The sequence below is a fragment of the Atractosteus spatula genome, chromosome 2 (genome assembly GCF_055471065.1).
Source record: "Atractosteus spatula isolate fAtrSpa1 chromosome 2, fAtrSpa1.hap1, whole genome shotgun sequence".
NCBI lineage: Eukaryota > Metazoa > Chordata > Actinopteri > Semionotiformes > Lepisosteidae > Atractosteus > Atractosteus spatula.
In genome coordinates this window covers 56,615,636-56,631,824 of record NC_142707.1, presented here as the reverse complement: position 1 = coordinate 56,631,824, position 16,189 = coordinate 56,615,636, and the positions used below count along the sequence as shown (strand labels likewise).

General features: G+C 36.7%; 1 protein-coding gene across 1 annotated transcript in view; it reads right to left on the bottom strand.

The window, feature by feature from the left end:
- greb1 (growth regulating estrogen receptor binding 1) overlaps positions 1 to 12,503 on the bottom strand; it is a 57,177-nt gene extending 44,674 nt beyond the window's left edge. Inside the window, exon 1 of the mRNA XM_088937773.1 lies at positions 12,399 to 12,503. Coding sequence (XP_088793899.1) covers positions 12,399 to 12,503 — 105 coding nt within the window. The remainder of the gene's footprint in view (positions 1 to 12,398) is intronic.
- Between the last annotated feature and the right edge of the window lie 3,686 nt (positions 12,504 to 16,189).

Here is a 16,189-nt window from a genome sequence, read left to right as displayed (position 1 = left end):
TGGCACTTTCAGTCTCAAACTCCAACATTAATTCTATTACTAATTCTAATAAAAAAAAACAACTGATAAAAAAACAGTATTTGTGTTCAGAAAAACACGATATTTTAACATACACTTTAGGCTGATATATAATAGGAAACAAACAAATACTCTCCAGTAATACTTTGCTTTCCAAGTAAAATGAGCAAATATTGGGAAGCCATGAGATTCAGACAGTATTGTCTGCAGGAAATTATAAATTAAGAGACACTAATCTTCTGTATAAACCCTGTTTAGACATGTGGCCATCGTCACAAATTGTTTGTGACACTGTGCTTCCAGAAAAAAAAAACTTTATTACTGCATGAAATATTCTGCGTGATGCAACAACACTGTCATTAAAAACTTTCATTCTACATACAGTAGTTATTATTGTATTAATGCAATTAATAAATATATCAAAATAATTCTTATGGAAGCATGTAGACTTATTTCTAAGTCTCCCTTTTACATTCATCCTTACAGGGTAAACTGACTCAATACTTACTGATTCACTATAGTGCAGTTTTTACTATACACCTGGGTAGTACAGTATCTAGAAATGCATCTGTATATACTGTATACTAGCTTGAAAATGACTAAAAAACATTTGACAATTCAGAAATATAATCATGGTTTCTTTTTTGTTCACTTATCTTTACACTGCATTTTGACCACTTCTAACTAGAAAATACTGTAAATGGTCTTCCTGAAATCACAAAACCACGGGTATGAGTATGTGCCAAAGGTGCCTTAACTGAAAAAGGTAAAAAGTAGTGCTGATTTAAATTTTTCTACAATTGCAGAATCATAAATCATCTGCTCCCAAATGCCTGTTTACTCATAACATGATATGAAACACTTCTTCCTCCTGTCTAATTTAAGACACACACAACCACTTCTGAAACATACTGTAATACTGTATCTACAAAGTTTATTCTCATATCCTAATTATTTACACCTACTGTGATAGTCTATAATCTTCTACATATTGATGTATTGAAGCAGAAAGTTTTACTATGAAACAGCAGCACCATACAAAATACAGCTTTTTCAATATTCTCTATTAATATGTTGAATATTGAAATAGAACAAGGACACACAAACACCAACCTCAGAGGACTCTTCTTAGGAACAAACATGCTCTTTGTCAAATAGTAAACTCTACCATAACAGGTTGGCAATTGTTATGAGCTGGTATGAAAAATATTAGTTTGCTTTATATATTATGTTTTAAAAGACAAATGACCTGAATTGTAACCAAGGGAAACATATTGAGAACAATTAAAATATACTTTGTCTTGAAACACTCTGACAGAATGACCGCCGCATAAAGCTCTGTCCCCCGTTTCATCAGTAAAAATCCAACTGATTATAATTGCCTTTCATGTCTAAATAAGACATGTTTTCAATCAACTCTATTTTATTTGTGGAAAACAAATCAAGTCAGCTAAACCTTATTTGGATGTGGATCATGAAAAAAATGCTGGCTAAGTCAGGTTCCACATCTGTACAGATTGGGTAAGTAATAAATGAACGAGTTGGGAGGCAAAAAAAGAGATTTAGCTTATGTAAATCAGACGAGAAGACGTCAATGATGTCAGGCTATGTAATTCGATGTCTGCAAAGGAAATGATACAACTTATACTGATAAAAAAATAATATACAGATAATATCTGTTCCTTGAAATAAAAGTCAGAATCACAAACAATAATTCTCCATGGATATACTGTACTTCTTTTAAAATGTCACTGAAATTATACTGTGCAGAAATACCAACAAGCTTTGGCAGAAAATGTTAAACTCTAGTAGAGTACTGCAATTCTACGGAAGCGCATTGCTGCCACTAAGGGAAAAAAATCTCCTGAGTTATCTCGTAATTACGAGATAGCAATGATCATTTCAGCGTATGAACAACCTGTTACTTTGTGCAATGGAAATACAGTACCTACGAGCTACCGATAGCTTTGCTGGAACTGTGAGTTCACTATTCTTGACATGTGCAATGCTGCATGGAGTGCAAAACGCAGGAGGTGGCAGCTCTTTTCTCGGTGGCAGCAATGCGCTTCAGTACAATTCAATTATGAACCAGTTTTTATTCATTTTAAATTTTCCATGAAAGACATAACAAAACGAAAACAGAAATGCATCCCCAGTAAGGATTTAACCACATCAGCCACAGCATTCCAAGTGTCCACTGTACCCCATATTCCTAGTACTAAAAATCCCACTTCCATATAAACTATGTCAGGACAGGATCCAGTGATGCCACAGAGGGAATATGGCTCCCAGTGCATCTTTTTAGCTGTGGTCTGGTCATCCAATTAGATCCATTTTTTCTGCCTTGAGAGGCAAAAGACTGTAGTCATCATTCAACAGAAGTTTTAGGTAAGAAGAACTGTAGAAGAACAATTTTGTTTAGAACAGTTGATAAAAAAGAACAACATCTAGATATTTTCACAATATGTAAAATGGTGTCTACGACACCCTGGACACAGTTTACACTAGGTACTAGAATCACATGCACTCTGTGAGGAAAATGGAGTCGAGTTCTTCAGTAGTTGGGATTTTTGGAAGCCAAATGTACCTCTTCACAAATGTTGCATAACATTTCCTCATCTGTGACATTTAAGATCATTTGCATTTTCCTCCACATGGAGGAGAAGGATGAGATGTCAGATAAAGGGAGCAAAGGAGTGGAGCAAGAAGCGAATTTGGAAACGATCGTCAGATGTGGAACAGAAATACAGAGAACATAAGGAACCTGAGAAGGTGAAGTTATAGATCTTTTCATTTCTTTGGATTTATTTTAAAATGTTAAGTGATGTTCAGAGGTGCCCTCTGTGTATTAGGTTCCCCTTCTGGTTGCCAAGGTGAGCACCATGGCAACCTTCCACCTGTCACTCACAGCAGTGTTAACTCACAGTTTCTCAGCTACGCAAACTGAAGTGTGGAGTTATCCAAGGCTGGATTTTTCTTCTTCGGTCCTGGGGTTTCCCTGGTCATAGAGAGTCTAGAACCCAAAGACTCTCACAACAACAACAACAGAGAGCCGCACTAACTTCAGGACTGGACGTCTAGCCTTCAGTTATGCACTGAGCTTAACTGCGTCCTAGGGGAAGTTGTTATTCTGTCTCTCACCATACCCGTATGATCTCTCTTTCTCTAACCATAACCATATGAGCATACTTTCTATAACTTTAACATAGGAGCTCTATCTTTGTAACCTTTTGTTTGGTCTCTGCATAACATCCTCCAGGATTCTATATATATAATCATGTTTCCCCTCTAGGGAAAATCTCTCAGTAGCTGCACTGAGTAAGAGCCACGTCTGACTAAAGACCATCAGGTCTCCACCCTAAAGACCATCAGGAGAGCTTTACACTGCTACTGCTTCCCTTATAACTTGAGTACTTAAGCACTGCAGGGCTCCTCTGTTCCCACTTCCCTTTCAACCAGTGGGCTGACACCCACAAGGCTCTGTTTGTTATAATAAACAGATTTACAGATATGCTGTACGGGTGCATTCCCCCTTTTCACAGCCAGCTGTGGTTTTGAAGTCCAGGGGGGTCTTGCAGACCTGAAGCCCCAAAACCCAAACCCCCATCAGGATGTGGACAACCTGAAAAACATTCACCTTTCAGGGATCAGAAAACCTCTATTGTTCTCTTCTCTTCGTCAGTCTCATTTAAGCTATTCTATGGCATTAATGAGTAGTAACCTCAACCTGTAATAATCTGTCATTCAACTAATCCCAGCTCCTCCTGTTTGGGCAGGATTCTTCACTATAACCCAAACCTATGTCCCCGACAAAGCAGGAATTGGGTTTAAAAGAAATATGAAGCAACCTGATTCAACAAATAAAAATCTTTGAATTGACAAAGTTGAACCTTACAGAATTTCAACAGTGAAACAGGAAACAGAAATCACAAGTGCTAAATACGAGGATATGGGGATTTGTAAAAGAAAAAAATAAGAGACATTGAATGGGTGCCAACAGGAGCTCCACCTCCGGAATACCGAATCTAGAACTTAACATACTGTATTGTTCACGGAACTGCAGACACAGCTATTCACATCAGTTGAAAATCAGTGTTTATCATAGCTTATTATAAATTTTGCCTATGCAACAAAATAAATTAATATTATAATCCAGAAGTCGAATTATGAAATTATGTTTGAAACATTCAAAGAAATAATATTGACAGCCTCTATAAAAAGGTTCAGCTAAGAGTGCAGTTTTAGAAACTGGAATTAAACCAGCTATTTTTTTAACACGTACAATGTGCACTTACAAACAATGCATAACCTCCCTTTCATGCATCCCTATTATTTATTCTCTGTACAAACATCAAGCCTTTCATGTAATTGTCCTTAATACCAACACAAACAGGTACTGATGTCTATCTGCCTATACTGCTCACACATACAGATAATAAATTAATATTCAGAAAAGACACATTTGGATTTTTGTACCTGTGCAGCGTGTGACCGAACACAGCAACCTCAACAGGAACCTAACAAATACCAGGACTTCCTGCAGTCTAGACAGTTTCTATCAACCTATGTCTATGACCTCCCGAAAGTCAGACATGATGCCATAAAGAGTCACCTTTTAACCTCTGCACCAAACTGCTCCTTCTGACCAGGGGTTTTTGAAAGAAAGTATCTTTCCAGGAGAGGAAAAAAAAACGTTTAGTTCCTGACTAGCTACTGCAGTGAATAATCATTTAATCGCAGAGCCACTGCAAACCTACTTGCAAAAACACTCAACCCACATATATATTAAGACAAATATACCGGTTAAGAACACAATCCAAAAACAGTGGTGACTGCTGAAAAAACGGTGTTGGTGTGAAAACTGACTGATTCCCCTGGCTTCTCCTCATCTGTCGGTTATGACACTAAGAGACTACACGGCAAGGTCACCACAGGGAACTTAAAATAAGAGAGTCCCAACACACAGACAGATCCCAAGACAGACTAGTACTTTTCTAAAAGCATCATTTTTATTGAAACAAACAGAAGCTTAAACAAAATAACAAATTAAAATAAATCTAGCTCTTTGTTGAGCTCCTGAGCACCCGGCAGCTACATTGCCTACCGGTGTGGTTAAACGCATTGGCTTCTTAACTGAAACACAGTTTAAATAATCCAAGTAAAAAGGGCTTTTTTTCCCAAATTGCAGCCCATTTTTCTTAACATTTTTTCTTTTCCTCAAAACAGTTTCTCCTCCAGTCCTGGACTTTATGGTTCCATATAGTCAAGCAGAATCATATGCGATGCAGTACTCTCCATACGCTCTCCCTGATTCCACCAAGTTGGCATCAGCAAGTCCCTACCAGCTTGACCATCAATTTATATGGGCTGGAACAGGGCATGCAGCATGTTCCCTGTTCCAGCAATTGCTGGCTGATGCCATTTTGTGGACAGGCTCTTTTAGCAGCAATTAGTGAGGGCAAAAATACCTGTAAAAAGTATCATGCTTCAAGGAATGTATAGTCCCTCGAGGACTACGCCCCTTGCAGCATCACAAGACATTATATGCTACAACCAAACAATATACAAATTATTTATCATTGAAATGTCTAATTAAAAGCAAAAACTATCATAGCATATATTTGTTAAGTCTGACAATATCACTACTTCTGAATTACCATTAAATACCATTTTACCTTAATTTCCTCTCTTGTAAATTAGGAATTATGCATCCCAACAATGAATTCAGCATTTCATTCACCAACGAACCGACAATAAATTAACAAATATAAAATAGAAGTGGATGGTGCAGATGTGGTTTGTGACTTGGTATGGCTGGCAGCATCTCTGATTTCCTTAAAAAGATCAAATCCTTGCCAGTTAGTAAACTCTGTCTTAGTTACATGGAAACAAGATCTAGAAGTGTTCGCCTTCACACTACCCCCGCATGGTGTCTGGTGTAACCAAGGATTAAAGCCTTTATTTATCACAGCAATGAATGATACAAAAAGGACTAACAGTAGTGAAAGTTGAAGATCTCATATATGTTTACAGGTTTTGCAATATATTGGACGGACTCAAAAGTAAACAGTTTAACTTGTTAAAGTAGCTTTAAAACACTAATAAAACCAAGGTTTTCAACAGAACTATGCTAAAATCTATCTGTTCCTAGAATTGCTTTGAAAAATACTCAACACTTTAACTATAAACGATATAAAAGATATGTTATTAAATAAACCATCTATTGGCTTTTTTTTATTTTCTGGAACTTTCAAAATTAAAATAAATGAAAAAGAATCAGCCATATACAGTATTAGATCTCCTGCACTAATGCATCCTCTGATATAATGGAGAGTTCTTAAAATTTCATCTCAGCTTTGAATCAAATCCTATAACCTATCCTTATTATTTTTCAAGGCTATTTGAAACTCTCTCCTCTAATAGCATTCATTCTTTTTATTTCTTTTGGAGAATAATGTCTCACATAATGTTATTACCAATTCAACTACAAAAAGCTTTTTGCTCCTGTGCTGTTTACTTTCCACTACATTAACTCTACCTAATTGTACCGATCTATGTAAAAAGTAAAAAAAAAAACATTTAATTTGTATTTTCCATAACAATGCTGTTCCTCGCTAGTTCTGTATCTTAGACTGGCGTGATTAGTTTTAAGAGAGGGAAGCACATGTTGCTCACTGCATTTTATTTAGAAATTTGTTTAAGAAAAATCTTGTTTTCCCCTTACATACAGATAGCCTTCTTAATCTCTAACAGTGTACATTTACAATACTTTTAGAAAACAAGAGGAAAATTGAACACTGAGCACAACGAGTGAAAAGGAAACCTACATTTGTCATACAGTACAATTGTTTTTGTTTAGATTCAGAGATTCTTTGTGATTACAATAAGATTGTACATTTGTCGACATTAGTTATTTGGCCTGTCATAAAACTGTCAGAGTCATGGCAGTAGGAGATTCTAAAATGACTTTTCTGCACACAACCACATGATTAAAAACAGAAAAGAACTGACAAATTTACATCTTCTATACGTTGTGACGAAGCCATAAAAAAAGCAAAGAGAATATTGGGATTTATAGATAAAAGCATGGAACTTAAATCAAGGAATGCCACGTTAGAATTATACGCTGTACTAGTAAGATCTCATTTAGAATACTGTGCACTGCTTTTGACTCCACATTATGAAAAAGACATTGCTGCTCTGGAATCAGTCCAGAAAAGATGAACCAGATACATTCTCGGCCTCAAAGGAATGTTCTACTCTGAACGGCTGAAAGAACAAAATCTTTTTAGCCTTGAACAGAGAAGCCTACAAGGGGACCCGAGTAGACACAATCCTCAAAAGCACTGACAAGGTCGACCCAATGGACTGACTGGGGGATGTCAAGAACCAAAGGTGGAAAGTGGAAGTGAAAGCTACACGAAAGTGCTTTTAGAGCTCAGGACAGGAGGCGCTTTTTACATAATGGACTGTGGGGGGTCTGGAACAGGCTATGCTGTTAAAGCAGATACCCAGTCTTTTTAAAAAACTTGTCTGGGTGAGATTTTTAAATCACAGTTACTAAAAACCAAACAGGCTAGGTGGACTGGAAGGCTAATGCTCAACTGTATCCATTCATTCTTATGTAGAAAGCTCTGTCAGTTTGTTCTTACTTGGGTAACAAGCAGGGAAAGAGGGTGCCATTTTCTACATCTCTGCCACCTAGAATGGAAGCAGATTAGGCATACAGCAAAACTAAATGAAAAGGGTGATAAGCATCGGGAGGTAACTCCAAACCACAAATCATTATTAATTTGACCTAAAATTCAGTGTTCTCACTTATTTTCATCTTAAGTTTCATATACTCATCAAAACACATTAGTTTGATAGCGTATTCGAAAAGCTGAACTTTACTTAAAATGAGAATCTTTGTTTATGATGCAAAAAACAAATGTCAAGAACATGTTCTGAATTTTATTAGCATAAAATGTCCTATATTAAGAAATAATACTTTTACCATCATAGTGAATTTGAAACTAGCAATAAAAAATATATTGTGAACTGCTCTTGAACTCACAAGAAGATATAAAACGTCACCAATATAAGAACATCTCTCCCATCTAGCCCCTTTGGCAGTTAATAGTTGATACAAGGTGCTCCCATCCTGTTATTTCTTGAAAGAAAGGTATTGGCTTTAATAACATGGCCAGGGAAATAATAATATATAATAATGACAACGCTACAAAAAGGTGGCAAAGTCTTTCTTCTATTCAACTTACTGTATTTCCAAAGGATTTTCCAAACTATTCTTATGGTATTGACTAAGAATGTTGGAAAATCCCTGTGTGTGGGCTTTCCAAAAAGAAGCAAAATACTTGAGGCGTATTTCCAGAAATTAAATGACTTTTTTTTTCCTTCAAAAACAGAAACGATTCTACTCAATCAAATCTTTACATATAATAACCCCAGTAACAACTGTGACATAAGCTCCTTAGTATTTGCTGCACTGCAATAACGCTACAGATTTGGTGCTCTGGAATAATGTGGAAGCTGTGCATTGTAAATACAAGTACTGTATATCATTAATACCAAGAGGACAGGTGCTTCTAATAACAGCAATTGCAGTATATTGACCTGCCCCCTCCAACTGCCTGATACCTTTATCTGCTTTACACCCGCTCTTTTAAGACTTTGCCAGAATATAAATATCAGATTTGTTCACACGTAAAAAAGAAAATCTGCACTTATCATCTCTTTCCTCTGTTTTTTTCTTGCTCACGGATAATTTTATTGTTTTGCTTTTGGATACCAGAGGGTTAGAGCCTTTCAGGGAACAGACATACAATATAAAGAAAGAGCAGACTGAAAAAAACAAATGTTATTCATCTGCAGGACTTGACTGAATTAATAGCCAAGTGCTGCCAGCTCCACTCAGTGATTTCCCAGTATTTTTTACCTCTGTAAAGGCCATTACATTGCAGTGGGGCAAAGGGCAAGGCTAGATAACAGTGTTTGGGCACTGCTTTGATGTTCACAGACATCACCCTCACCAGCAGCTCAATGGAAACAAAGAAGCCCTGAAAGCCTGCAAGACATCCCAGCCATTCTTCTCACCACCTTTTGACTTCTTTTGGCCCACGCCCTTTGCCCTCTGCCCTCTGACACAAAGATCTCATTTCAGGGGTGGCCAGTCACATTCAGAGTTCCTTTTCAGCATCCAACCAATAAGCCTGGGATTTTTTTGTGTGCGTGTTTTTTTTTAGGAAAGCTTGATTACTAATGTAAAGTTCCAGCTGGCCACTATGACCTTAGCTAGGCGGATCAGGATTGATATTTTTTCTCTAGCTGGGTTTGCAGTGTGTCTGAGTCAGACACTTGCTTCTACTCACCCTATAAATTGTAGAACCACTGTACTGTAGCTCATAAATGCAGAATAACAGAGAAAGGCATTCAACCTTTTCTTGTAGAAAATTAATAATTTACACGGTACATCCAAGAGACAGAAAAGTAAGTGATACTCCCATTGGTAGGCTTTAAGACTTTAAAACCTTTAAATATTGCAACAGTTTTACTTTTATGTCCTGTTTATGTTGTTAAGGCCACAAGAGATACAGTGGCAGAGTTTTTTAACCCAGCTTGAGAGATGTACTTGTCACAGTATAACCAAGTATAGGCCATGGTTGATAAACAAAAAAAAACAGAATATTTGCATGGTGCAGTGCTAACACATGCGTAAATGCTACCACTAATATGTTATCAATAAAAAAAACAGTCCTGAACAAACTACTATTTACCACTTGGAAATAAAATTTAAACTTCATAATGTATTTAACGGTACAAAGTAGCCATATACTGCAATTCCTGTAAGCACAAGAGACAGAAAAGTTAAACTGTTCATTTTAAAGCTTATTAAATTGTTTAAGGCGTCACAATTATTCAGATATTTGGATTAAAGACACTGGAAAGCAAAGTTAACCTTTTTTTCTAATTGGCTTATTGGGAAACTAAGACATGTAATCACAATATACAGGCCTATCCCCCATTCCTGTGCCTCCCAACCTTTGAGTCAATAGACCTCTGATCCTCCTTCCTTGAAACCAGTTATTATGGGTAATTTAGTGTCCACCTTAGTGCTTACTTACTGCCTTAGAACTGAAAAACCATCAATCACCATCACTCAGTCACAGACACGTACTTGTGGAATCACAATTCAACACATGAACTGTAGTATTCTGAGGTATGAAAGTTGACTACTTTCTCAGTGGGCACTGAAAGCCAATAACTAAACTACATGCTACAAGGAATCATCAAATAACTCAACAAATATCTGCCTATAGACAAATTTAAATCCTAGTCAAAGTTATATGTTTTTTTTACAAACTGTGATAATCACAAAACATGCAGTACTTTTCTTGTCTGACCCATGCTTGAAATGTCTGTCAAAGCCAGAATTCTAACTACTGCATGCTGCTTTGACGTTATGGCTTAGGAATCACTTGGGTTTCCTAATTGCAGCAAAGCCTGTTTCCAGAACAAGAAGATAACATCCAGCCCTGACCCGCAACAGGCTTAAGGCTGAGACTTTATATTTTCCTTTCAAGATAGTGTGACTTTATTCTCTATGTCGAGAGAGGCCAGGGCAGGTATTTTATCTAGTAAAATGTGCTACAAATGGATGAGCAATGTGATTCGTGCTACATACTGTATTTCCCTTTTAAAAAATCCAAATCCTATCATGACACTTTACAGCAGAATTCAGACTTGAGTTAAAAAGCCTGAGAGTGTCAAGTTATTATTAGTATCGAGCCTGCTCATAACATTCAATGATACAATATGATTGTTTCCTGTGCTGCATGTTTCCTCAAAAACAGTGTAAGCTACACTGGCATTACATTCTATACATGTATAAATCGGCACTTACCTATTCATCTATAAAATAGATTTTTAGTGTTAGCTGCATATCTAACTTTTTATCTTTCATATTTTCATTACTTCACTGTGCTGATCGTGCTCAAAATGTTTCATAGACAAGTTTCATTAGTCCACTCCAAGGAGCTTAGGTTAGCCTAGGGTTTTCTCTGGCTTTGTCACTAAGCTACATGCAATGAAGAGAGAGAAAGAATCTTAGGTGAGAGGCACCTCTTCTGGATGTTCAATTTCATTTATTTTGTAATCTTGGAAACTTTTAATTCCTGAACAGAGAAAACATTAATCTTTTGGCAGCTGATAAATCTAACATATTTAGGTCAGACAGACATATTCTGATTTAACTTATTGCTTCTAAGCAAATTTGAGAAATGTATCTACTGTATATAATCCATACAGGTTCCTGTTGATAGCTGCTGGCTCAGTCAGTAAACCATACAATTAAAAGAATTTGACCAAATTAACAAAACAAATTCTTGGTTAAACTTAAGGGATGGGTTTCACACAGCCTGATTAGCAGTAATCCTGAATTTTCTTTATTAACACTAGAATGTCCAAGAAAAGTGTTAATCATGATCTGTGAAACTACTGCTAGATGTTTTAAATTCTAAAACTAATATATCGTATATATATATAGTGATGAAAGACTTGCCTCACCAACACATCCCAAGGGCAGTAGAGACTTTTACAATAAATCCCAATGTTTCATGTACTGTAAATATTAGTAATGTTAACAGTGCCTTTTTAGAAGTATTTTACTACTCCAATTTCCTCAAATAGTTTAGTTTGGCTAAGAGGAACATCAATGTGGTAATATCATGCACTGCCCTTGAAAACTGCTGGAAAGATAAAACCTTTGTTTTGTCTACTGGAGGGAGAGAAAAAATCCCAGCACTCCGCACATAAAATTAAGTAGAAAAGGATTAAATCTAACTACCATATGTGTGTGTTGCAAAGTCCAACGAACTTCAACATTAAAACATTCAATGTAATGCTGTACGGAGAGATGACAACTAGCAATATTTGAACAGTTAAAAGCAATCTGTATTCAAAATATATGCTTTTTCAGGTTTTCGAATTACGTGATGTACAATTAAAATGTTTAAACTTCTTACGCTATGTTTATATTCAATACAAATATTTAATGTGGTCACCAAAAAGCAACTGCATTGTGCTGAATGTATTTCCATACCGTACAATGAAAATTCTAAATCTTTTAATCACGGATATCTATATTCTGCACTCTAAAGTACTGCTAAATACTGAATGGGCATATGAGCACCACTGGTGATTATGACACCAGTTCTCATAACTGCCAATATCTGGCATTTTCATTTTTTAATTGTTTATGAAACGTTTCATAATGTTTCGTTAAAATACAACAAAAGATATCAAGACTACGGGTATTGTTAATCTTCACGCAGGTTGAGAAATGCACCAGGCATTGCATGATTACAATAATATTTTGCTCTTACCGGTGAGACAGAATCAAAGCGCTTTATGCTTTGGATGATCACACAGCACTCCATACAATAATAATAGGTAAATAAACTCTGCAAAGTATCTGCAAACCCCATCATAAAATACGAATACCAATTTGCGCCTTCAGGGTTTCAGGACTTTAAGAAACAGAAATAATTCAGTTGACATTCTTCATCTTTTATCAGTTACGACTCGCACGTGAACTGTAAATTGGAAATCGAAGTTATCCTAATTATTTTTAGTATTTTTTTCCACACGTGTCTCTGCCTCTAGTATTTTTACATTGTGCACAAGAAAACATATTCCAAAGCATGTGGTCGTAATACCCGATCTTAACCAGACTTCAATCGACTCAGAAAGAACTGGTAGTTTTACAACAGTATTGCAACAATACGATCCTATATCACCGGACAAGTAAAGATGACCATCATCTTACCTTAGCATCAATTAGCCAAACTGCTATTGCACAAAAATATCCTGCAGTGTCTTCTTACTGGAAAAAAACATTTACAATTCTTGAGATACGCCGCGCTTGTGCTCAACAGCAAAGCAAGTCGTATCTTGAGACCGAACATCATCACACAGCTAACAACACATACCCCACCCCTCTTCTGTTTCTGTAAATAGTATCACCCACGTAGAATAACATTAAGAAGTTGGGACCGACCAATAGTTAATAGGTAAAACCGATCTCTTCAGAGCATATGTTTCTTCACCATGAGCGCAATCTGTGGTTCATGATTGTTGAGTATTAAAATGATAAAATAAGATTAAAGAGTCGTTGTCTAACTATTTTATAGTGGATATATTATATTTTATGAAGGTGTTATAGGTAGATAAATATAATCTGATCCTGATGGACACATATTAAAAATGATTAAGAATAATTCCAGTTCAGATGGCATGAAAATAGTAGGAAGTATGAAACTTCGGATTTATTTATAATTATTATTTGGTTTAGTAAAATCTTATTACTAGTACTAATTAATCTCAGAGTTTTTCACATTTAGAAAAGAGGTAATAAAAACTTAGCCTTTTGAAGTCAGATCATAATTTAGTTTTTTTTGGTATTTAATATTTCTTTGGTCTTTAATCCCCTTTCTCTTCTTTACTGCTCTTCTGCTGCCCTGCTTTTAAATCCAGACTCCAGTGAGGTTAGGTCTCCCTCTGTCGGATCTCTAGCAATACCACAAAACTGCGTTGTGCAGCTAACGACAAGCAAGGCAAATTTAGTTATAAACGCTGACCTACAGATTTATTCGTTCATTTTGATTAAATTGAAATAAATAATTATTACAGAAAGATTTATAGGTTGGATAATGTTCCTTTTTTTAAAATATTAAAGGCAGTCTCAATAGCTTAGCACAGAACAAAGTCACATTTGCCATAAATCGTACAAATCCTGAGAACAGATGGTTGCATTCTTTCACACCCCCGTAGTTATTTTGTAAATCCTCATTTGACATGGATTAGACTCATTTGACACCTCCTGCAGTGTGTTATGAGGCTCTGTCACTTCTGAGTGGAAATTCTGGCCATTTCTTTGATTGCCATTTGCGAACAATCTTCTTGAGCCCAACCCAGAAATGTTTGATTGGATTGAGGTCTGGCAATTGGGATGGACAGTTCAGAACATTTATTTTGTGTGTTCTTAACCACTGCTTTGTCTGTTTGGGTGTATGCTTTGGATCATTCTCATGCTAGTCCAGTACGTCCATTTTCAACTGTTAGGGCAAAAAATATTATCCTTACAAGGATCCAAAGATACAACGTTGATTAAACTCATTTGCCCGTCCATATACAGCAGTCCCCCGACACCAGGACATTCTTATCACTTTGTTTTGGGCTCTTCTTAATGATATAATATCCTTTCTGTGGTATTGTGCCCAAAACTGAACACTGAATTCTAAAAAAAAGATCTTACAAGAGCATTGTACTGTAGATCTTAAGCATCACTTCTGTGGATTTAAGTTCCACACTTTTTGCTATGTATCCAAGCAATCCCTTTGTTTTTTTATTGCTTCCCCACATTATCTAGATGAGAGTATAGAATAATCTACAGTATAAAAACACCCAGATCTCTTTCTTGTGGGGTAGAATGGTGGCACAGTGATATACATTGCGGCCTCGCAAAACAGGGACCAAGAGTTTAATTCCAAAACTGGGGTGCTGTCTGAGTGGTTCTTATATGTTCTCCCCATGTTTGTCCAAGTTTCCTCCAGATGCTCTGGTTTGCTCCCATAGTCCAAAAACAGACTGGTAGGTTAACTGGCTTCTGGGGAAATTGGTCCTAGGTGCAAGTGTGCGACCGTGATGGGCTGGCGTCCTGTACAGGATGTACCCTGCCTTGTGCCTGGTGCTTGCTGGGATAGGCTCTGGCTCCCCTGCCACCTTGAATTGGAGGCAGCGATAAGACAAAGGGTGGGTGGATCTGTGCTGTGTTCAATTTCCTGCAGCTCAGAAGCACCCCTGCAATGTGTGTTGTGTGTAAGTCCTATTACCGGGGGGATCCCTTTCCACTTCCAGCAATGTCAATCATCATTTGCTAAGTGTCAGCCCAACCTATGATTTCGTCTCGGTCTTTTTTGTAAATCGCCGGCAGCTGTTTCCATGTTTGCCACTCCTCCTATTTTACTGCCCTCAATAAATTTAGCTAGTCTGCAAACTATACAAGAATCAAAATCACTTATATAAATCAGGAAGAGCAGTGAGCCTAAAACAAAATCTGCTGCACCGCTACTCACATCCTTGCGCATATAACATGCTGTTTCCTGTTTGTTAACCATTTGTTGATATCCATTCAGCCATCCGTTTTCTAACAGCTTCATCAAATACAGGGTCGCAGGGTAGCCAGTGCCTGTCTCGGCAAGCAAAGGGCACAAGGCGGGATACAGCCTGTATGGGGTGCCAGTGCATTGTGGGTCACAGTTACAGACAGGCACACACTCCCACGGGGGCCAGTTTTCCCAGAAGCCAATTCACCTACCAGCATGTCTGTGGACTGTGAGAGGCAATCAGAGCACCCAGAGAAAACCCATTTATTTAGAAATACACGTAAAATAGTCATTTCCAGTCAGACCTCTGCAGCACTAGAAAGTGTTTGCTATAGTACCAAATATGTTGCCATTACCAATATTTGATGCAAACTGCAGCTACTGACTCCTGAAATTCACAAAAAACATAAAATAGTGTTCTTTAGATAGAAGAATCCAAGTAGGTATTTAATCTGATTAAATATTATGGGATTGTGGTACACTAAATACAATAAATGTTCTGAGAACCATACAAGCAATCAGCTTTGTCTAGACCAGAGCACTCAAATGATAATTAATTGGTATGCTGAATGCTTGGCATTACAGAAATATCATAGGTCATAGCAGGTCAGAGTAACATTCTTTACAAAACTTAAAGCAATGAAATTACTAAATACATAGATGTACCAAATAAATGGTAGGAAGATTAGTTCATTAAATAAGGTTTCTAGCTACTGTACATGTGGTAATAAATAATTAGAAATACAGCACTTTATCAGAACAGTTACAGAATCAGGCTGCACATTAAATCTTGCCACACATCATCAACGATTATTTTTAAACTGCTGCTTACTTGTTGATGCTGATAACTAAGCCTTTTTTGATTGAGTTTTTCCATTTAATATGCTCCAGCTGATCATAAACAGTACAGAATAACATCTATCAATGTTTCAGAAAAAGAATACCAGATTAAAAAAACATCTACAGCAATTGTATGAAAATGCAATAGCAAACCATATACATTATGTTTT